The following is a 23,730-nucleotide window of genomic DNA, read 5'->3' as shown; positions in this document are numbered from 1 at the left end:
TAGATTTAGAGGTATTCTATTTCGATATTTTTGGGAATGTTTTGACACTCTCGATCTTTTTCTTTCTACGTTTCAATACTCGATGCCATTAGAAATTATTTATAATAATCAAAACGAAATACACTTTTCTACTCGTCTTACGTGCTTTACGAGATCAAATTTCGTGCACATGTTACTAAAGCATTAAGAAAAATCTAAAATAATTAAATTGCATATTTATAAATATCAATGAAGAACTAAAACAATCGTGTCATTGTTTCTCTGACATATTTAAAATGCGTTACTTTTTTAAATCATCAATATCGTTTTCATTGCTGATTTTCGTTGACGTTTTATTTAGGTTATTGCACTTGATAAAGAGGTTAAAGTACTTAAATTTTGTTGTCAAATAACAATAGCGTTTTAACTAAAATATATCGAAAAATTTTCAGTTCTTAACACGTCTTGTAAAAAATTTACTTTTTTAACGTTTGATAAAAATTTCAATAGACAAAATTATCGATCAACTTGTTATCGATAGCTGAAAATGCTGCAAAGAGGCAAAAATGCATTTTAAGGGGTTTTTGTTCCTTCATTGCTCGTTTCTTACTATAACGGACGTTCTTCCTAAATGATATTTAGTATTGATCTTAATACGATTCAATTAACTGTATCTTTACAGACTTTTTACCTGTACAGAACATTTTGTTTTACTTGTTCGTTTAATATTAATTGTAAGAACAACAACGACACTACTAATTTTTTTTTTTTTACAATTAATCATTACAGATTCAAGTTAACATTATATCTAATACCTACATAGTTTAATAATTATATGTACGTAAACGAATAAATTTGATGTGATATTTTTCGTAGCAGCAACAAATGGAGGTCGTATAGATTCAATAGAAGTCTACTTTATCGATGCTTTAATTCTTAATTCCAGAAACATCATTTTAATTAAATAAAAATTCTTCAAAGCCAATTGCACACCAACTGCACACATTTCAAAATGTTACACATTAATATGTTCTGGATCAACAACAACAGGATTCGCGTTTTTAAAATTCTTTAATAATTATTGCTTTGACGTGAACTCAGATATTCTTCGAATATATATATATATATAAAGTCATAATTACGATTGATGAATTAGTTTTTATCGAAGAGTTTTCGATTTCATATGATATAATGTAATATAAAATTGAATATTTTTTCCTTAATCAAATAAGTTAATAAATATAAAGAAAATAAAATAATTTGATTATTATGTCCAAAATATAAATTTAAATTACGACCTCTTTGCAGGGATGAAAAATTCAATGCTTTCTCTTGCTCTCGTCCATTCGTTCACTTTCAGTCATACTTGTCAAACATCGATAGGCTTGTCAATATCACACATAACCTCTAATTTAAATATCTTTTCTAAGATTTTCTATACATGCATCGTGTTTAAATAAATTTTTCCCTTTAGATACACAAACGCCACCTTGGATATTGCACAATTGCGCAATATTACACACAGTTGAGATCACGAGCTGGAAACGTCATGTCCCGAGTCGAATTTTTCGCGAAAAAAATCCTCTCAGGATCCATTTAATGTACCAACGCAAACAGACCGTCACGCCGCAAGTGGAAAAGCTTTGCACTGTTTCAAAGAACGCAATGCAGTCTTGTGAATTAATATATTACACGTAATTTTTTCATCTTATGGGATGTATTGGCTGGCACAGTTATTGCATATAAGCAGTATTGTCTGATGTGCTTCATTGGATACAGGAAAATAATTTAACAAAGATTCTTATCTATTCGCATTGACACGGATCAGAGTGACAATCTATAACTGACAGTATTAGCTCTAACTGTTTATATCTTACTTGGCATGTCGGTTGACATTTTTCTATACGTCGTTAAATCGATTAGCATTATCGGTTAATTGCTAACCTAAATAGACTTAGCATAACGTATGACTAGTGAATCAACACCTGACATGTCATACGAACTTCTTACAAGCTAAGGACTAGAATAGACTCTTCTGATCTCCTTTGCAGGATGAAAAATTTCTAACGAAAAATTGAAAAAATCTCAACGGAAACTTACGTGACTAGATTTTTGTTTTCCTTAAGTAAGTAAAGTTATTATTAATAAGATCTCGCACCATTTATCTTATCTATAGATAAATAGATTCTTTTCACATTACGCGGGATACATATTTCGATTAGCCACCGTTAATACCAACGGTCATTTTTTTTTTTTTTTTTTTTAAATAAAAGAAAATGAAACGAAAACTTATATCTATGACATGTTATAATATATCGAGTCGCAAAGCGTTTGAACATATTCTTGTACCTTTAATCGCGCACAAGAACAAAATATTATTAAAAACTAGATTAATTGCAGTCTCCCATGCTCGCATTAATATTATACAAATAATATATATGTTCGCTCTTTGCCTGGCAAAATTCTCGATACCTATTTTCATTATTATTATTTACTTACATTTCTAATAACCGACGATTATTCAGGATAAACTACATTTGGAAACGACTAGATAACATTTGATATAGATCATCTGCAAGCTTAAACGATAAGATATGCGCTGCACGTTTCTTCGAATTATAACGACTTTCTTAATTAACAACTATTGTCCTCTGATCATCGTGTTGATACGACAGTCCTCAAAAAACGAATTAAACATTTTATAAATACATTGACGATGGAATTCAAGAAAAGATAATATAAAATAAACATTTATACATAAGCAATAAGCATTCTTATTTGACGAAACTAGAATTAAATAACGTAACGTAATATAATGTAATATAATGTAATGTAATGTAATGTAATGCAATGTAATGTAATGTAATGTAATGTAATGTAATGCATAACAAGTGATTCTTTATTGAATTTTAAAATAGTTAAAAATCGTTGATTCGTCTTTGAAACGCGCAACTTGAGCAAGGCAAAGCTCTTCACCGCGAGTGCGTATTACTACTTAGCAAGCTAAACTGAACGTAAAATCGGTATTGTCCTCCCTTACAAATTATTTCATTTCATACGTACATTTCATTTAACTGCTATGCGTTACATGAACACGCAGTGACGCCAGGCGTTTCGCGGGTCGTAGCCGTCCAAAAAGCTTGAAGTGAACATCAACACGAACGATTTATTCTGACTGTTTAATACTGATGTGCGTTCGGAACTATCAATACTATCAATATATCTTCGCCTCATTATATGTTATAGGGTTTACACGCGATTAACCTTATAACGTGTTGCGCTTGATCGCGTAAGAAATTGTCCATTCGACTTACGCTGCGACTCGTAAAACGCCACGCGTCCAGTCACAGGCATCGTTCTGCTTTCTGTATACATCTTATTATCATTAACAAGTAATTCTTCTTAAATTTCGTACGTGTTACAGGTTACCTTACATGGTTACCACCGATTTGAAATTAATCGGAAGAATCCGAGTCAGATTCCGCGACAGCGTCCGACGCTTCGCCTTGCGTTTCAGGCGTCGTTTCAGGAATTTTTCTCGTATAAGTCGCTGATACGTACGCTCCTGGTCCTTCACCTTGCGTGTGCTCGATTCCAACTCTGATCGACAAATTGAAAATTGTAAAAATCTCTTGTCTCTTTGCATGGTTAAGATATAGTCACAAGATTTGTACCTGTACTCGTGTCGCGACAAATTCTTAACATACTTCTCCGGTGGATTATCACTATCGTGATTCTGAAAGCTAACGCTTCTTGCCGTCGTGTGGGACACTTGGGTTGCAGGCATAGTAAATTCTACGTAACAGTACTCGGCCAAGTTCTCAGGTATCTGATCGTAAGAGGTTAGGGCCATTCTACATATCAGTTGGTGAGTCGTGTACGCTCCTGAGAATATATATTATCGATGATGTTCCAGAATGTTCGAGAATAACAAAGAAAAATATTTTAAAGATTTAAAAATAATGCTTGTACCTTGGCCTTCTTTCGGTAACCTGGGCATTCTCCATACAATGGCACGATGTTGATGCTCGTACTTTGCCTGTCCCGACGTTACCTCCATAAGTTGAGGTTCTAGATTATCGACCGCGCCAAGAAATCTTTCGATACCCTTGATCTTTCCCGTTCTTCTATGGGCTGATTTAACAGATCCGTATCTGAAGTGTTTTTCCACCCTGAACAAATATATCCAACACTCCGGGATCGGGAAACGGACCATCACGTCTTCACAAGGCACTTGGCCTAGTTTTCTCGACGCGAAACCCGGCACGAGAATATCGGCCCTCAATTCTACCTATTAATTAAAATAAAGAACAGAGTCAGAGCGTGTGGGTGGAGTTGAAGCGAGGCCGTGACACTATCATCAAAGCAAAAGCGAATATTGATTCGTAGAATACAAGTGCAATGATATTGGATTCTTATATATACAGTTGGAGTTGTGTATATTTTTTTTTCTTTTTTTTTTTTTTTTCTTCTTTTTTTTTTGAGAATGAAAAGTGACATTACCTTATTACCGGTAATGCACATTACAGCTTTAAGTTGAAGAGGAAGCTCTCTGTTTTTAGGAGGCCTTACTCGAAACCTCATAAGTTCGATATAACATGCATCCGGTGGCTTGAACCTTCAAAAGTGTTAGTCACGTGTTAGAGACGCAATGCAGTCTTTCGTTAGTATTGTTGTAGTTATCATTTGGAAATATGTATACATCTTGTAAAAAGTTGAGGTAATCAAGACATATGTAAATATCTTAATAAGATACGTACTTTATGATTCTAGATTTTTCATACTCGTCCTGTTGAACGCAAGAGTGGAATTCGACGTTTTCAAGGCGGATCCATTCCTCGGTTACAACTGGAATTATATCGTGTCTACCCACTACCTCTTTCCCCTGGCGCCACATGTCGTTTATTCCCAACTCAACATCGGGCATTCCTAGATTTATAATCGAATTATAAATTATGATACATTCCAACGATTTCGACGATAATCTAATCTGGGGATAAAATGAATTTCCAAGAATTTGACAAAGTCTTACCAGAAAGGAAGCCCAAGAAGAACAATCGAACACGAGCTATCTGTTTCTCGACTTGACCTTGCGCGTTCTGTTCCACGTACAGTTCATCTACCACGGTTATCTGCACGTCCTCCGTCTTATAATTAAGCGCTCGATCTCGATGAGCAGGTAATCTGAATAGAGCTTCCTCTATCGCGCAAGAGAACTGTTTCATGTCCTCGTAGCATTGGGAGCCAAGTTTGAACAGCTCAGAAATCTATACGAGAGAGAGAGAAAAAAAAAAATTCATCAATTTTGAAAAACAATTCTCTATATTTATCTACAATGCAGAAACGTTATTATCATACCTGTGGCGCGTGTTCCACAGGAAGACCAAGTTTCTTCAAGTCGCTTCCAAATTCTTTAACCCCCTGATAATCACCTTGAATGGCATACGCGGCAAATTGACTCAGCTTGTTCGTTAATCTTTCCGCTTTGGTTACCTGACCAGGCCGTACCCCGGGTCGTTCCTTGTAGAAAATATATTGCAACTTCACCGTAAATATTTTTCCGTACTGATCAAATTGTTGCGCTCCGATATCAGAAACTGAATAAGAAGGAACTAGGGGCAATTCTTGGAAGGGATCCTTATCCTCTCTGCTGTTGAACAATTGGAGCACAGGATTGTCGCCTTGATAAACAAGCTTGACGAAAATTTTCTTCCAGAATCGTTGACCGGTTATCTTTTTCTTGTTAGGTTGACGTAGATGCATATCCCAGCCATCACCGGTGTACGTTACCCTCGGGAAATCTTCCAGAGGTTGGCTAACATCCTCGTCGAACAGAGGTGTCGGAGGAGTTTCCTGGATAGAGGTGAAAAAAAAAAAATGTAACCTTCATCTTAAAATAAATCGTGTTACAATACAAACAAAGTACCTGAGAATCTGTCCTAGTGATTTCAGGTTGAACAGTTTCCGTGGTAGGAATGGCGTCTTGCGCAGATCCAGATTTGTCGAAGGGGTTGAAACGTGGCGAGGTATCGACGTAGGCGGTATTTTGGGGGCTCTTCGGTGGCGGTGCCAGCACAGGAACAGCTCCACCTTCGATTCCAGATTGATCACCTTCTTTCGGCCTTTTGGGAAGAGTGGGAACAAAAAGATGTACTACAGTTTACAAGAGCGCGAGACAAAATTTAAAATAACAAATTCTTACTTGATGAACACGCTGAAATCTGGTCCCGCGTCCGAATCTACGGACTCGGTTCTCTTCACACTCGGTTCTGGTGGGGGTGCGGTCATGCTCAAGAACGAGTCGAACCCGTCGCTTTCCCCGAATCCTGTCACCGCTGTCTCTGACCCAGTCGCAGAGGAATCGCCCCAAACTGAGCACAGTACACGCAACAAAGTATAATACAATTTCTACTCTTTGAAGAGAAACAAGATAAAAATTGGTTTACCATCGCTGGACGTGTCCATGGCGGTCGGCCCACCGCCGAAAGCGTCCAGGAAAGGATCACCCGCGTTGGTTTCCTGTTCCGCGGCCTTGTCAAACTTCGAGGCGAAAATATCGAAAGCATCCCCGCCGCTCTCTGCCGTTTTCTGCGTGGTAGCCGCGAAATTGTCCAATTGTTCTTCGGGCTTGTACGCCTCGCTGATAGGGAATTCGGCGCCAGGTGTCGGGCTGGTCGACCTCGCGCCACCTATGTCGGTCGCGGTAGGCTCGCCAAAGTCGCCGAGCAAGTCGGAAGCGAAAGGCCCGCTGGGTTGAGCGGAGGGCACACTGATCTCCGAGGTCGTGAACAGGGATTGCGCGGTGGACGTTTGCATGGGCGTCGAGAACGGCGCGATCGCGGTGTCCGCGGTTCCAAACGGGGCCGAAGGAGTCGTGTCCGCGACGGAGAAGAACGTGGACTCGGTCACGGACGTGGACAATTGTTCGGTGGTCGAGAACAATTCGTTCCCCGTGCTCGATGATTGCAACGTTTCCGCGGCGAGATCCATGTCGACACCGGTCCTCTCCGTGTCGCTTCCCACGGCACCCGTCATGGACGAGACGGAGGGTCTCTTCTCGCTTGCCACGGACGCGGTTTCCTGAAACTCGTCCGCCTGCTGAACAGGGGACGCTTGTTGCTCCGTGATACCGACGAATGGATTATCCTGGGTCGTGGCGCTGATCAGAGTCATCCCTGTCCCCGAACTGGCCGTGTCCTCGGTGATCGTGGAAGAGGAGAATATGGTCGTGGTTGTCGTGTCCGTGTTGGGGGCGTCGAACAAATCCAATATGTCCTGATTCTTCGGCGGCTCGATCGGCGCTTTGCTGTTGTCGTCGGACATCAAGTCGGGAACGTTCGAGTCGACGTCCAAAAAGTCTGCGAAACTGTGCTCCGGTGTCGGAGACGGAGAGTGCATCAAAGTTGGGCTAGGCGTTCTGGTTGCCTGTAATAACGAGCGAGGATGGAATCAAGATTGATCTTGAAGAATGAAAAAAAGAAGAGATTCACGCGTTGTACATGTACGTATATGTGTATACAAACTTGTAATCGGTCCAGAAGATGATTCGAAGTGGCATCCATCGCACCGGTCACGGACAGGATCAAGTCTTTGGTGTTTTTAGGAGGTGCAGGAGGTTGTGGCCTGGGGGGAGGGGGCCTAGAGGGCGCCGCTCTCGCGTTTTTCGACTGCTGGGCCGGTTGCTGCACAGTAGCCGGCGACGGCGGTGGCGCCGTCTGGCCGAAGAACTCCTCCGACGAGTGGGAGGAGAGCGGGGCATCGAACAGATTCGACTCGTCGCCGCTCGTCACGAATATGTTTTTCGCCTCGGTTGAGAATATATTGGCCGTGGTGGCGTCGGTGGTGGTCGCCGCCTCGAAGCCGGTGCTCGGCGCGCTTGCGTCCGTGGCGAACGAGGCGAAGGGATTCGTCGAGTCGACGGTGATGTTTGCCGATTGGTGATACGATTGGTCCCCGCCAAAATTCAGAAACGGATTCTCCCCGCCGCCAGATGTCCCCGACGCGTCGGCAAAGTCTTGAAGGAACGGATTAGACGCTTGACCCGCCATATTGTCATTCGATCCGATCCCGTCGTAGTCGTCCATCAAGAATGGGTTCCCTCCTTTCGAATCCATGTCGAGAATCTTGGAATCGACCGATTCGAGCGTTAAGCGTTAAGCGTCCAAATTGAAGATGAAACGTAGGAAGAGAAAGAAGAGAAAGAAGAGAAGGTAAAGAAAGGAGAGATTATTAATATACGATGTATGCGAGAGAGAGAGAGAGAGAGAGCTTCTTATTTTTCCATTAATTCGGACTCGAGTAGTTTGAGCTCGGTCTTGCCCGGCCCGAGACTCGCGAAACTCGTGTCGAACGGATCCACGTCCTCCCCCAAAGGAAAGCTCTCGTTCTGCAAAGGGGTCAACACCTTCGCACCGGGATCTTGGTCGTCGATGCACAAGAAATCCTTCCTCTCCTCCGCTCTGGGATCGAAATCGGGATCGACTTCTGGAATAACAGCTGTGTTGATCACGGTTGTGAGGGCGATCGGGACGGGGCGAGCCACGGGTATCTCGGCAGGGATCTGTTCCAACTCGGTCTCGAGAATCTTCAGTTCCGCCTTGCCCGGAAGTATATTCGTCGCGATCGATGTGTCGAATGGATCCTTGTAGGAGATCTCCTCGTCCTCCTCGATGGTTCTCGTCTCGATTCTTGGCGTTAGAGGTTTCGCGTCCACCTCGATCCTCTCGTCCAACAGACTCTCTTGCCTCTCTTGCACAAATTCCCTTCTCCTATTCACCTCCTCGAACTTCTTCAACACGGAATTTTGCAATTCATTGAACCTGAGATCGTTCGGCCTTATCGTGAAATCGCTCTGCCTTCTGATTACAGGCTCACCCTCGGCACGGGGATCGAACTCGTGGTCGCTCAAGCTGTGAGGCAGCCTCCCAATCGTCGACGATGAATGATCTTCTTGCTGCCTCAACAATTCCGACTCGATCAACTTGAGCTCGGTCTTACCTGGTGCTACCTTGGCTACGAAACTCGTGTCGAACGGATCGACATCGGCCGCCGCCTCCTCCTCCCCTCGCTCCTCCTCGGCAGGTAGGTAATCCTCGATCGACTTTTGCGTGTAATAGGGAGTGAGCGGCTTCGAGGGCAATGCTTTCTCCTCCTCGGTGGTGGCGAGCAGGTCGGGTCGTTTCGACGGTGTCGGTAGCTCGAACGCGACCGCTTTCGATACACCTAATTCGAGCACCTCGGGCCGCGAAGATCTTCGATCGACGATCCCGATCTCGCTCTTCTTCACCTCCTCCTTTCCCTCCTCCTCTCCCCCTTCTACTCGAAAATCGACGGTTTCGAACGGACGCTGTTGCTCGTCCTTTCTCGGATCGAAGTCGTCGTCGTCGTCGTCGTCGTCGTTGTTGTTCAGACGACTCTCCTCCTCCCGCTTCTCGCCGAGCAACTCCTTCTCGAGGAACTTCAACTCCGTCTTACCTGGCGGTATCTCTTTCACGGACGAGGTGTCGAACGGGTCCACGTAGCTCGAGATGTCCTCGAGCGGCGCGATGGGCTCGTCCGCGAGTTGGCTCAGGTCGGTCGTCGACCCAGCCAAAAGATCCTTCTTGTCGCCGGTCGCGACTGATCTCTCGACCTCTTTCAACAAACCTGTCTCGTAGTCCCGGTTCAACCCGGCCGGATCGGTCAACGATATGGTAACCTCGGATACGGGCAGCTCGTCCAACTCTTTCTCGATGAACTTCAATTCCGTTTTACCGGGCAATATATTTTCGGCGAACGTGGTGTCGAACGGGTCCTCCTCGTCGACGAAGGTCGCCGCCTCGAAGCTCGCCTCTATTATCTCGGATTGGAAGTTCACGGTCTCGGGCTCCTTGGCGGCGAACGGGTCCTCCGCCTCGTCGAGGCGCGGCACAGGCTGCTGCTCATCGGGCGCCGCGCAACAGCTCAGGTCGAACTCGGCGTCGTCCAAGTCGGGTATCTCCTCCAAGATATTCTTCTCCTTCAAGATCTCGAACTCGGAGATGTCGAGAGGTTTGCCCTCCTCCTCCACGGGTCCCGGGCTCACCGGTTTCGGGAGGACGGTCGGGGGAAGTTTGGTGAGATCTACGGGGGGAAGATCTATGGGAGGGAGATCGTTGTCGTCGTCGAGCAGCGTCCTCTTTTCCGGTTCGGCGATCAGCGCCGCGTCACCGCCGTCCGCCGCGAGATGGCACTCGGTTGCCTCCTCGAAATCGTCCAATAGCAAGTCTTGCTGAAGCCTGGGCCGTCTACCCTTCGATATCTTGCACGAGCTCACGTAATCGATCCTGCCCGAGAGCACTTCGACCGCGTTCCCTAGGCTGACCAACCTGTTCCCTTTCTTATCGACCGTTTTAAGAACTTTGTCCGCGTTTGTCGTGTCGAACGGGTCGTCCCCCTCCTCCTCCTCGACGGGGCTGTCCGGGATGTAAGCTAGTTGGACGTCGATATTCTGGAGAACGTCGACGTAAGTGGTGTCGAATATGTCCTCGTCGGCCGAGTCCTCGCGGCCATCCTCGTCGTCGGGCACGTCGACGAAACCGTCCTCGTTCACCAGTGGCCTCTCCTCCTTCCTCCCCTTCCCCTCGAAATCGGGCGGCTCCCCCTCGATCGGGTTCCCCTCCTCGTCGAAGCCCACCCACTTCTTGGTGGAGGAAGACTTCTTCTTGCCTGGGATATCCTCTCGATCCGCCTCCTCCCCCTCCTCCCCCTCCTTTTTCTTGTCCTCGTCTAGGGGGGGCTTCCGTTGGAAGAACGAGGTCGATTTGATGCGGTCGAGGTCGCCCTGTGTCTTCTTGAGGATCGAGTCGACGCCGGCTGTCAACGCCTCGAACTTCTTCCACTCGTCGGACGAAGCGTTGTTGCCGCTTGCCTGCTCGCCGGTATCCTCGGCTTTCTGCTGGGCCTCCGCCCGCTCGCGCCTATAACGCTCGAGCTCCTCCGGGTCGAACTCGTCCTCCTCCGCTCCCTTCTTACCCTTCTTCTGCTTTTTCTTCTTCTTCAGGCCCTTGGCTAGCTTGTGCATCCTCTAAGACCTACCGTGGAACAAGCGAGGCTTCTGAAATCAATCGTTTCTCATCGTTAGTCGAACTTCTTCTTCTTCTTTCTTCTTCTTCTTCTTCTTCTTCTTCTTCTTCCGTCTTCGCGTATCGAATTTAACGCTTATGTTGACAACCGAGAATCATGTTTCTCCCCTCCTCCCCCTCCCCTCCCTCCTATTGTTTCGACTCAACAGTCGTCGAAATTATCTGTTGACGCAGTATAAGCGTTAAAAAAGATACGCTTATTCATACGGAGGAAAGGATACGGGTATAACGTCGTAGCGGTGAAGAGAAAGCGTCATCGATTTGAATCTATTTGATATTCCACTAATTATTGCATTGTCGATCGAACAATTTCGGAACAAGTTGATTAACGGTAATTGGTTAATGCAGGTTTCCACGTGCAATGGATGGGTATTAAGGTTCAAGCAAGATCACAATTTTTCACAATATTTCACATGGATCGATCCAGGAGAACGTGGAACGTGCAATATCGGCAACATGGGTGCACCCGCGAACGAAACAACAGCATTCACGACACTGTCATGCTCGAATTCCCGAATACTTGTTGCTACACTACCGATCTTTTCTTAGCCGGTCGCTCTTTATAACCGCCGTGCTAAATTCGTCCGATCCTTTTTTTAACGAGCGCACGCCGCGAAACACGCGCCATTGAACACGCGCCTCGCCATATCTCCCAGAGTCGATATATCTCGAAGCGGGAGAATCGTTGCTCCTCCTCGAACGGCTTCGACCAATCGCGCGGAACGATAATCGCGAATCGAACGATCGAGAAACGTCTCGGAACGTTTCGTTTCACGCAGGACAATGGGATCGTGATCTGGAATCTTTTTTTCACCAACCGATACTGTAATATTCGCTTTGGATGGTTGTGTGTATGCGTTATGGGATCGTTGCCAGAATAACTCGATCGATCGCAGTAACGTACCCGTGACCATTTTGCCCTTCCTATTGGCCTTCCACGATGCTGCTACGAATCAACGAGAAAATAGCAGCACTCTCATTTCTTTCTTATCTAATATCTCATCAATTTGGCTCGACGGTTTATAGGTCAGGATTCGATCTATAGGATGGACCATCTGATTTTATCGCTCGAAATGTCTTGCTTTTTTCTTTCTTTTTTTTTTTTTTTTTGATACTATCGAAAAAAGAATGGTATATGAGTTGAGATATTATCGCTTTTTTTTTTTGCAGATGGACGTGTAAAGGATATATATACGAAGGTGAATTTTATGCGCGGTTTATTTTATGGAAAAATGAAATTTGTTAAAAAAGTTGTACAAGCGTTTCTTTTCGACGTGATCCGTATCGTTGATAAGAAGCTTAAAGTTCTGTAACAGGCATAATTTAACGCGTTAATCGGCTACGAATGGAGAATTAAATTAATACCAACCTGATGGAAACCTATATAAACCTCTACAGGGACAACAATACATCGTCTATCCATATAGTTGGATTATATGCTTTCGAAGAGATGGAAAACAGCTGTTCGATTGAATAAATAATCGAAATTTTCTCGGGAATCTTGAAATTAAGATGGATTAACAAAAGTAAATGGAAAAAGTAATCGACAGAATAAGAAGTACGAAATAAAAATTTTCGTCGATAATTGAAGGAACAGGGGAGAGCACGTGCTTCAGATTTATCGCAGAATAATCGCATCGTGATTGGCGTGCTAACAAACTCGACGACTATCGCAATTCTCTCCATCTAAAATCGATATGGTCACCGGTACACTCGTAACCACGCTAGGAAACTGTAATCGATAACGGGCGAGAAATCGATCGAGTCGATCTAACCTAAATACGTACACCGTTCTACTTCTGCGACTTCACAAAGAAATGCTGTTCTTTTCCAGGTTCGATGAGACGGAAGATAAAACTGTAACGAGAGTTTACTTTCTTTTAACAAATATATTTTTAAATATTATAATTTCCAAAGAAGAGGAATATGGATAGAACGTATGGGAACATATGGATGGCGATATCCGACACGATAAGGTATGTCCCTATCTTTCCTACTCTCCAGATAATTAAATTTCGCCTCAATCGCGTCACCAGGTAAATAAAGATTATCGACCCGTACGATTCGTATCTCTGCACAGGAACTTGTTACCGATCAATTGCCAACCTTACGACCTTACAGGTATCGTCGATTTGTTTACGTAAAGATAAGAACGCTTCTTAACCTTTAATTTTAAGAAAGTAGTTTTTTTTCTAATTCGTAATTCTTTTTTCTTCTTCTTCTTCTTTTCAGAAACTTTAGCTGTAGAATGAAGAACGATCTGTCAAATTGAAAAATTTATGGAAAGGCTGTGTAGCGAAGCGTAACTCGATAGAGAAGAAAAATAACGTGCATGTCGATTTATATTTAGAACATCGAAACCCCATATGAAATCCAGTAGCGCGCTGCTCCAATGCTCGAGCTTCTGTACATGCTCTAAACAACGATATTCTACGCTGTACAAAAATATTCCAAGCGAGACATTACGACATAAAAACATGGTTACTCAAAGAGGGGAGAAAAAAAAAAAAAAAAAAAAAAAGGATACACAGAAGAAGAATAGAAATTCTGAACGAGATCAAATTGAGAAAGCAGCAGTCTATCGAGAATTCTATTTAGCATAGCAGAATACAAGAAACCGGAATCGACGAATATTATTGGGCGGCCAAGAATTTATTGGACGATGTTTATTGGAAAACAATCGAACGCGTCATCTGCACGTATACACGATGGCTCTAGCTTTGCTCGAATTTCGTGGCGTAATTGAGAAAGTTTCGGCGAAGAGCGTTGTGCTCCATTATCCCGAACACTTGTCCATAGTGTCTCTCTGATGAAGGCGCACGCGTAATACCGGTGTACAAATAATGCTGTACAGGATGTTTCAGAAAATTGGCGTTGAAAAATATGGTGGTGATATCGTCAAAATAAATCCTTGACAAATCTAAATCCGTTAAAATCGGGGAATAGAAACTTTTTTTGTAAAAAGATTTGTCGAACCGACCAAATTCAAAATTAAAAAATGATATTCTCATTGTTTATTATTATCATGATTATTTCAACGAGCACCACTACCGTTTTTCAACCCGAGTTTCAACTTTCTGAAACACCCTGTAACACTCGACCAACTTTTCACCTGTCACTTCTTACAACAACGTAGCTTTGAATCGTTCGATGCCGAATCGTATTTCCATTTTCAGAGCACGCGGTCACCGTTGAAACTCCAGCCTGAAACGGAGAATTCGTTTAAGAAGGGAACGAAAAGGAACCGTCGAACAAATTGTCTGGATAACGAAACAGCCGCTTATATATGTATATATATATATATGTATGTATTTAAAGACGTTCGAAGGCTAGAAAGCTAGGTGTGTATCGACCAAGCCGAGTTCTCAATGAACAGTTTCATTATCGTCTTAGCAACGATGATTGCTGCGTCAGCTATACCTACGCACGAAGCCGCGATCCATCCAACACGTATAAGATATATTAGTTTACGACAAAATGCTTCGAGTTTCGTAAGACGATTTTCTTTCTCTATTACATTTACTACTTCTAACACTATGACATATAGTTATCGACACAGTTCAATCGATAATTTCTAGATAATAATGCAGACAAATTACAGGTGGGATTTGCTTATCGTCCAATTGGAAAAAACTCTAAGGAAAAAGTTTGGATAAATCTTTGAACAAAGAAAGAACGAGCTAAGAGACGTAGTCTCGATTCGCTGCTCGTGGATACGGAGTCTAAGGAGTCGAATAGTTGGAAAGGATCGGTTGTTACGAGAGCGAGTGAAGTGTAGTTCACCGAGGCGGATCAATCAAGAGGCAACGATGAAAGCGTTATAGGTGACGTATCATTGCGGCCACGTTTTGCACTGGTGTTCGCGAATCGCTATCTATGTAATCTCGAAAAAAAAAAATAAAGCCGTGTCTCGGCTCCACTACTCTATTTGTACTTACGATTCCAGCCTCGTCAGCCACATCGGTACGACGCACATTTTTTTCGAGTCATCCCGCGATCGAGATTCTCTCTCTCTCTTTCTCTTTTTATCCACTTGCGATGGATGGATGAATCGTCGAAGACACACACTCGAAGAAACGAGCACCAAAAAAAAAAAAAAAAATAGAAGAAAGAAAGAAAGATAGAAATTGGGGTTGAAATCGAGATGACTGCGCGTCAAGAAGAAGTATAGAAAATGAGAGAGAGCCGGATGGAAACTGTCCGGGGGAAGAGGAAGAACGAGGTCGATGAGGAAACCGGCGGTGATCGATCGGTGACGGTCGAAGGGAAGCTCGCGAATACGAGAAGAGATTGTGGAGACTCTACGTGGAGTTACGTTTCCCCCTACGATTCGTGAAACAGGAAACGGCGAGCGGTGAAGAGCTGCGAAGGCCCTGCCGAAAGCGAAGCCGACTCACCTCGTACTCTCCTGCGGGTCGAGCTATTTCCAGCATCGATCCGTTTCGCGGAGAAGAAACATGCGCGTACACGACACCCACCCCCGCCTTCCCCGCCCTTAACGTCGCCCTCTCTATTTCTCCGCTGCCCCCTTCCTCCTCGTCTGGCCACCCTTCGCTAGCAATGGCCTCAAAACGCGGACGCGAAACGCCTCGTCCCGTCGTCGACTTCAATCGATTCGAACGTATTCGTCCCTCCGTCAATTTCCTTCGAAGAGGGAAAGAAGTTTGAGACCAAGCGCAACTGGTCCTTCCCTTTGGAATTTTCATTCGAATATGAATTTCCTTGGGAAAGTATATATATATATATATATATATATATATATATATATATATATATATATGCTATTGCGTCCATAGAGTTTCTTGATTTATTATTCATGAACAAACGGGTCGAACAGTTTTTCTATCGACAATAAAGAAGACTAATAGTTCTAGACTTAGAATCTTCCTCGCAATTTCCTTCGTAATCTTAGCCCCGGTAATTTTCGTTTTACTTTTCTCTTTTCCAGTTACGACTTTTTCCTGCTTCTTTGTGTAACGTTCGTTCGATCTAGCAGAAATTCATCGTGCTCGTGGCTAAGAAACTTGCGCAGAAAATGATCTCGATTATTGATTCTCCAACCTCCATTTGTTGAATTGAAAGGATTCGAAGCGTGCTGATGCCAGCACTAGTCATCTTTACTAATGATCGTGTGGTTACTTTTCTTTTATGAGAAATTTTTTTTTTGGATATTTTTAATTCGATTAAAAATAGAAAAATTTCCTTTCCTTTTATAAAGAAGATCAAAAAAAAAAAAAAAAGATGTCGTTGAATCGATTTACAATACAGTATAGCTGAGATTGAAGGAAGTTTTTGCACAATGTAGAGCAATAGGATAGGAACGGCTAGGAGCAACGAGAAGCTTCGATAATATCGTAAACTTCTCAAGAAGAGATAAAAATAGAAACAAAACGTTCGTAGTATAACATGAGAATTTCCTGTACAGTCTGTTTTATTATTCGGATCAAGTCAAATTTTCGCAATTTATAACGATATTTTTGGAAAAAAAATTGAAAACGTTCATCGTTTTCGTTTACCTTGATTATCTTGCGCCTTGAAAAAAAAAATTTATTGTACTTAACTCTTCGATTCGATTTTTGTCCTTATTTATTATTTTTTTTTTCTTTTATTCTCTTCATATCTTAAAATAATTCATCCCGATCCTTTTATTGAATTCTCTATTCGTGTCTTTATCTGTTTACAATTTCTGAAAAAAAAGAAAAAATCAAACAATTCGATAATCGATCGAGTTTTTACGTGTGAAGTTGAAGCGGCTTTAGAAATATTACAATAATTTTTATTCAATGTAATATACTATTACAGAATATGAAAGAAACTGGGAAGAGGGGAAGGGGGAGGGAAGGGGCGAAATACTGAACACTGCCTGTTGATTTCTGTAACGTTCGCTCTGATTTGAGATTGAAATCCTGCATTTGTGTGTGTATATATATATATACACATATGTGTATATAATATTTATACGACGATAATTTTGTTTCATCACCTATTTACATAATACGTTTGAACAAACAATTTAACCGCGAATGAATTCAATTCCAAGGTCTATTCTGAATAAAACGCATCTCCCGAATTTTTTCTTTTTTTTTTCTATTAATCAAACAAATGGCCACTTTTTTTTTTGTTTCTCTTTTTTCTTCTTTTGACAGCAATTGATTCATTTTCTATCCATGATCTACTTAAATGATACAACATATAGATATTAATATTAATTAATTTCAATTTAATTTTAGTCTTTCTTTTTTCTCTTCTCATTTCCTTTAGAATGTTTAACGCGATTGTGTACTTAACACCGTGTACATTACTTTCGCGTCTCGTTATTGCTAATTATATCGCGCACTATTTTTGGTTCATTCGAATTTTAAAATGCAAATAATAGTCTCGATCTCCATCATCGTCGGCGCTCGTACCTTTCGTTCGATTCCACGTGTCCACGATTCCGCCCTCGTATTAAACGATCTACACAACGATTCGATTATTCTAACACATCACAGACTTCTAAACGATATTACAGGTTTCTACGATATCGATCTTCTCTAAACACGAGATGTCGCAAAATACAAGGAGACTTTAAGAAACGAAGAAGAAAAAGAAAAAAAAAAAGAACAAGAAAAAATACTTCGTATAATTCGTTTTGAACTTTCTTTCACTTTCGTACACTTTCACACAGGTTTGAAGGGAAGAACGGTTGGATGTAAACGGAAGGCATAAAAATAGCTAACTCGTGATAACAACAATGGTCGGTTTTTGATATTCGTTTCTCCTTCGATTCTTCGCGATACATGTGTGCGTACTGTATACGTATATACAAAGTATATGCACCTATACATACATTTTTCCTCTTTGAAGTTGTACGTTTTATTTTGTACACATAAAATCAAATAGGATTGTCGAAAAAAATACTCGCAACAATATAGCGTATACACACTTCGAACAGGCATCATTCCTGTAAAGGATCAGACTTTCTGTACATTGCGCGTGCTGTTAACGCATTACTTAGGGAAATTTTAAATGGGTTTTTAATCATTAACGATTCATTAATGATGCTGTACTCGAGCACGCTTCACGGGTCCAACTAAAAAAGAAAAAAAGAAAAATGGCTGTTGTCGATAATTTTAGAATTAGCCGTTTAAAAAAAGTACAATCGTTTTACTGACCTTCGTTCGCGTTATTTAACCTTGTTGTGTTTCAATCGGTCGAAAATAAGAGTACGGTTGATAACGATGACGAGTAATAACGAGGATAATCGAAGCGATAATGATAATAATAATTAATACAATTAATAATATTAATAATAATAATAATAATAATAATAACGATAATAACGATAATAACTTCTTATTCATTCATCTTTTTTGTTCTATACAAGTGCATAAATATTTACAGAATTAATATAACGACAAATACACGAAAGTGCCGTTGAGCGTGTTTCCCAAGTATTTCTTCTTTTCCTTTTTCCCTCCTTTGCCCCTCTCACTTTCCGTCTCTTTTTTTCTTTCTCTTTCTTTTTCTTCAAATATTTTGGCACATTTCACGTTCTCTTCGACACGCGGTCTAATTACTTGGCACAATACTCCGACCATCGTGCGTGATTTCTTAACGTAACTTCTTAAATAGTGGACTAAAAAGGTAGCAATTAGTATTTTTTTTTTTCACGTTTCTCTCACTGGAAACAATCTTTCGCTTCTAGCTGGGTTTACGACATCAACGAATGAAACTATTCTTGAGAAAATTTCTTTCCTCAACTAAAAACGATCGATCGTCGATTTTTTTTTCTTTTTTAATTTTTCTCTTTTCGTTTAGGAGTCACGATATCATATTTTTTGTTTTTGCGAGGATTTTCGATTCGAAGAACATCCTGTGTTGTTATTGCTAATCGAGTAAAGAAGGTGGTATATGGATACATGGCTGATATGAAAGTTTGATACTGGACAGAAAAAAAAGAAAAAAAAACGGTTTTTCAAAGGCAAAAATAAGAGGGGCAGGAAAAAAAAAAGAGAGAGAAAAAAAATTTGTTTCTTTCCAAAGTGTCTTAAAAATTCGTTTACGCTGGTTTACACACGAGCCTAAGTCTATATTGTATTAACGAGGTCTACTTGGATTAGAAGTTATGGTTCTTTCCTCTAAATAAACACGAGAGAAAGAGATTGCCTAGAGCGAACGATGAAACGTTTATGAGTTCCGCCTTCTTCGAAATTACTAGTTTCACACAAAAATTACGAATACGAGGAAACGTGGTTTACGTGGTTAACAACTTGCAAAGTCTTGCGAAATATTTCTTTCCTTTCTTTCTTTTCTTTTTTTTTTCTTTTTTTTTCTTTTTTTTTTTTTTTTTTTTTTTGACTTAAAAAACTCAGCGATAGGGACGCGCTCTCCTTAGGAGGAGGAGGAGGATTATCGTGAAAATTGTGAACAACGCGAAAAATCTTTCGAGTCTTTGCGAGGTAAAAGGCTGCTCTCGTAAGATTTAAGATTTTCGCGTTTCCGTTTTTTTTTTTTTTTTTTTTTTTTTTCGTTTTTGCTTTTCTTTTTCCTTTCAGGGCTCGGTGTATTCTGGAGAAATCTGGTGATTTTTAAAGAGAAGAGAAGAATGATCTCTTTCAAGTTCACACATCTTTGGGAAAATATTATACGTAATATATCTTATGCGCAAAAGTAGTAGCAACTTTTTTCCCGGGACGTCTCGTCGGTATAAATTATGCAGAGTAAAATCCTCGGGAAAAACCAGAGCGTTTATTACGGCTGATACGGTGAAAAACGAGCGTCATGATCCAACGATTCCTCGAGATTCGTTTTTAAACGTCAAGAATCCCGCTCGAATACGTAAATCAAGGAACGAGAAATCACGCGAATTTTCGACGCTCTTTGTACAGTGATCTTGCTGACGACGATCTTCGAATATTCAGATGGCACCATATATACGACACGGAAGACTACACGAAACCAGCGGTACTTGGAGTACGATAGCCTGGCAAGGAATCGTTTAATTAACGCGCGTGTACGAAACGTTAAAATGTATAACAGGCACCAGTAAAAGAACCAGTCCTTGGAAAGTGACTTTTTTCCAAATCAGACTTTAAACCCGCCTCTCTCGATTACTGGCCTTTCCGCTGTCTCAGCGAAATTTGGCTTGGTGTTACGAAAAAAAAAACTTTGCTCCGTTCCATTTTCTTTTCTTTTCTTTTTTTTTTTTTTTTTTTTCTTTTTACTGAACCCAAGAAGCAGGCACCCATTGAGGCTCCCTTTCCAACGAATTAATCTCCGTCAGCAGCTGATTGTACGCTCTATCCGTATCTGTGTTTATGATGATCATGTCGAACAGATGCCCGTATTTATCCTCCATTTCCCGTGCTTTCTCTATAATATCCTTCAATTCCTCCTCCTTGAAGCTCTCGTTATTCTTGATCCTTTTTTGGCGAAGTTTCTCCAAACTTGGCGGCGCGACGAATACCACGTACGGTTTCAAGTCCGAGTTTCGCAGGATCTTCAGACTCTGCGGATGGAGATTAAGAACACAGATTTTACCAGAGTTAACTACGGATCGTATAGCCTCGACGGAGGTGCCGTAATAAGCTTTCTCGTATTCGCCGTGTTCGACGAACTTTCGACAAAGTATATCGGATTCGAATTGAGAACGAGAAATGAAATGGTAATCCTGTCCGTCCACTTCCGAGTCCTTTCTTGGACGACTCGTGTCTGGAACGGGAAATAGGTTTTTAGATATTTTAGGCATCAATTTGAAGATGTTTTAAAAAGGAGTACAAATACGATACGAATGTAAAAAGAGCTTACGAGGAATAGCAGCCGCGAAACGCTCGCTGTCGTGCATCAACCTTTGTCTCAACTCGTGTCGCCCGATATTTGGTGGCCCTATCAGGACTATCGGTCTTTTGTGATTCGCCCTAGGATAGTACAACGCGACTTCCTCGTAAGTAAGTACCTCCTCGCTGTCGTAATCTACGGAAATATAAATGTTTGATCAGCAAACATTTGTACTTATACTATAATCTATCGACCTACCGTCGATGGCAGTCGTTGCGTAATGCGGATACCCGTCGTCGTTGTAGTTTGCCCCAAACTTGTTCCGTTTCTTTTTCTTTGGATTCTTTCTAGCGCACAACAACGTACTGGATTTCTTAGAACCGCGTACCGTCGATTTATCACCAGCGATAGTTTGCTTCATTGATTCTCGCCTGCGTGAAATTAAAAAAAAAAAGAAGAAGAAGAAGAAAGAAAGAAAACAAAACATTAAACGACGCGTTCTTGGAAGAACAAGAAGAAGATAAAAAGAAGGTTCACGTACTGATGCTGAAAGGCTTTGCTTGGTATCAAACCAGCCAGAGTTTGATCCTCTTCACCCTCTCGATACGCTTGCCACCAATTGGGATCCTCTTGAGAGATCACGTGCAACACATCACCCTTTTGAAAACTGACACCCAATTCTCGGCACGGTATATAAGGATCTTCCTCGGGGTCGTAATCAAAGTGGGCCCGTATGTGTTGTATCTGGAAAACACGATACCGGTGAGGATCAAAAAGTCAAAAGCTGATCTCGAATAGTTTCTCCATTACCTGATTCGTATCTTCCCTTCTATTCGACAAATTGTTCCTGTGACTCGTGGGTGCCGGGAGCACGAGGAAGGTTAGACTGCCCTGCATACCAGCCAGAATATCGCACACTTCGTTCACGCTTTTGCCACGCATCTCCACGCCATTCACCTCGAGAACCTCGTCCCCTTCGTGCAAAAGTCCGGACTTGTCGGCCGCGCCTCCTCTCACGACACGCCCTTCGTGAAAACGTTGAAGTTAACAAAAAATCGGCGAATACGACACGAACCTCGACTCACGAGGAACGAATCACGTTACCTATTATAACCGCGTCACCCTCGTTCCTGACCGTAGCACCAAGAGGCTCGTTAGTTTTCTCGATTCTGATAATTTTAATGTTGTCCACGACCCGTGAGCCTCTCCAGCTGGAAGTGGGGCTCGGTGGACCGCTCGGCGACGAGGACGAGGGACTCTGTTTCCTCTGCAGTCCATCCACGTACGAGATGATGGAGTCGTGGGTGAGGAGGAGGGCCTCCATGTCGTAGCTCGTCAAAATTCCTGTCAGTTCCTCGACGGCGGCGATCGTTTCCGCTCCACCGACACCTGTTGCTGTCGACGAGGACTGCCATTTCTCGAGAATGTCCACACACTAGAGAGTTGAAGCGTGGGGGAAAAAAAAAAAAAAAAAAAGAATAAAAGTTGTGTACTCAAAAAAACGAGGATCCTTAAAATATATGTTAAACGAAAGTGTACACGCAAGTGCTCTTCACTACTGAAAAGAAGTCTCGCGGAAGGAACGCAAGTCTGACTGATTGATGTGGAAGGAAACTATTTTCACAAGCATTTTTGTTTCTAGCATCGTACTTGTACATCAATATATCGATATATGCGTCGAAATAATTAACAGTTTCGAAAATATTTCAGTCTTGGACGATTATCCCAACGTAACTTCACAAGTAAAAATAATTTTTAGGATTTTGAATATTCGAAATTTATAGCTCCTCTGCTATTAACGTGACGCGTGATGTCAACAAAACATTTGAAGTGGAAATACGCGGTTCTAACGACTCCTCTTGTCCTTGTAACGTCCTGCCAGACTTTTTTTACCAGCAGTGAACAATATACTATTCATTGGTGGGAAGAAGTTTCGCAGAAGGAATCCGATTGGTTAATTTGGAAGGGAACGCCTATTTTCACACGCATTTTTGTTTCTGCCATGGTATTTGTCACATATACTAATCCGAATAAACGGCCGATCTGTATCTAAACCTCGATGCATTAGCGTAGGCATAGAATCCGAAGAATTCTAACCTCTTATTTTGTATCGATACGCGTTAAGTAAATTACAACTTGCAACGATAGTTTAACTTATAAATGTAATTTTGTAAATGTAATCGAGCAGTTATGATTAATAATTGTATTAAATATATATGCGAAATAATTAATAGTTTCGAAAATATTTCAGTCTTGGACGATTATTAACGTAACTTCGTAAATGAAATAAGTTTGCGAATTTGAATATTCAAATTATAACACTTCTATATAGCGTGTGATTGTCGAGAAAGCGTGTAAAGCGTGGAAATGGATGATCTTAGGGCGAAGGATTCCTTTTTGCGAGGCTTCTTCTAAACTTATATACGTACGTCTCGTGCCAAAGTGGAGGCGTCCTCGGTGTGATGTTTCAAAACTTTGTTCGATCTTAAACGATTTCTGAGGATGTGGTGGGTGGCGAGGGCAGATGCGAATCGACTTTGCACCAGAAGAGTTCGCACCGCTTCGAGCTCGGCTTCGACACCCGGCCCCGAAATGCCTAGAGCACCGGAAATATTGCGCAACTGAAGCTGTAGCCTCTCCAACGTCGCGACGACCTCTCCGTACGCTGAAATATGCAAGCAACGATAATTAGAGAGGTTCTTGAAACGCTTCACCCCGAGGCGAGGCGTTCTCCTCTCTTTCTTTCTCCGTGCTATTCTTACGAGAAACAATACTATTTTTCTCCTATTTTTACAAAAAAAAATCATCGTACAACGAACGCGATTCTTTTGACAAAACCTGCGTAACACTTATATTAATACCTCACGCATGAGAGGGAAACATGGTAAAC

The 23,730-nt window shown here is 41.9% G+C and overlaps 2 protein-coding genes across 12 annotated transcripts in view; both read right to left on the bottom strand.

The window, feature by feature from the left end:
• Positions 1-2,309: 2,309 nt before the first annotated feature.
• LOC100864872 (uncharacterized) lies at positions 2,310-15,490 on the bottom strand. The gene is made up of 13 exons (XM_086905641.1): positions 15,020-15,490; positions 8,255-11,053; positions 7,503-8,129; positions 6,426-7,404; positions 6,182-6,350; positions 5,906-6,101; positions 5,338-5,832; positions 5,012-5,246; positions 4,740-4,908; positions 4,483-4,597; positions 3,952-4,270; positions 3,654-3,864; positions 2,310-3,579 (listed from the first exon to the last, which is right to left on the bottom strand). Exons 2-13 carry the CDS (start codon positions 11,018-11,020, stop codon positions 3,435-3,437), a joined length of 6,426 nt encoding a protein of 2,141 aa, XP_086761767.1. The 5' UTR covers positions 11,021-11,053; positions 15,020-15,490; the 3' UTR covers positions 2,310-3,434.
• Positions 15,491-18,400: 2,910 nt separating this feature from the next.
• The window catches only part of LOC100864987 (uncharacterized), a 40,623-nt gene continuing 35,293 nt past the window's right edge, over positions 18,401-23,730 (bottom strand). For all 11 annotated transcript variants that reach the window (XM_012483799.3, XM_012483800.3, XM_012483801.3 and 8 more), the window contains 7 exons: positions 23,270-23,505; positions 21,945-22,275; positions 21,651-21,865; positions 21,382-21,584; positions 21,099-21,271; positions 20,871-21,035; positions 18,401-20,774 (listed from right to left, as the gene is read on the bottom strand). In XM_012483799.3, coding sequence (XP_012339253.2) covers positions 20,284-20,774; positions 20,871-21,035; positions 21,099-21,271; positions 21,382-21,584; positions 21,651-21,865; positions 21,945-22,275; positions 23,270-23,505 — 1,814 coding nt within the window. In that variant the 3' untranslated portion in view covers positions 18,401-20,283. The remainder of the gene's footprint in view (positions 20,775-20,870; positions 21,036-21,098; positions 21,272-21,381; positions 21,585-21,650; positions 21,866-21,944; positions 22,276-23,269; positions 23,506-23,730) is intronic.

This window comes from Apis florea, unplaced genomic scaffold (genome assembly GCF_048593485.1).
Source record: "Apis florea isolate Af1SG1 unplaced genomic scaffold, ASM4859348v1 contig_2411_pilon, whole genome shotgun sequence".
NCBI classification, from domain to species: domain Eukaryota; kingdom Metazoa; phylum Arthropoda; class Insecta; order Hymenoptera; family Apidae; genus Apis; species Apis florea.
Note: the sequence above shows the minus strand (reverse complement) of the source record. Positions and strands in the feature narration are given on the sequence as shown.

Excerpts from the sequence above, each read along its gene's own strand:
- LOC100864872 (XM_086905641.1), bottom strand. The coding sequence starts at position 11,020 with ATGCACAAGCTAGCCAAGGGCCTGAAGAAGAAGAAAAAGCAGAAGAAG. Across the intron at positions 7,405-7,502 it reads ATCTTCTGGACCGATTACAA|GCAACCAGAACGCCTAGCCC; the intron begins GTTTGTATACAC and ends TCGTTATTACAG. Across the intron at positions 6,102-6,181 it reads GATTTCAGCGTGTTCATCAA|GCCGAAAGAAGGTGATCAAT; the intron begins GTAAGAATTTGT and ends TCTTCCCAAAAG.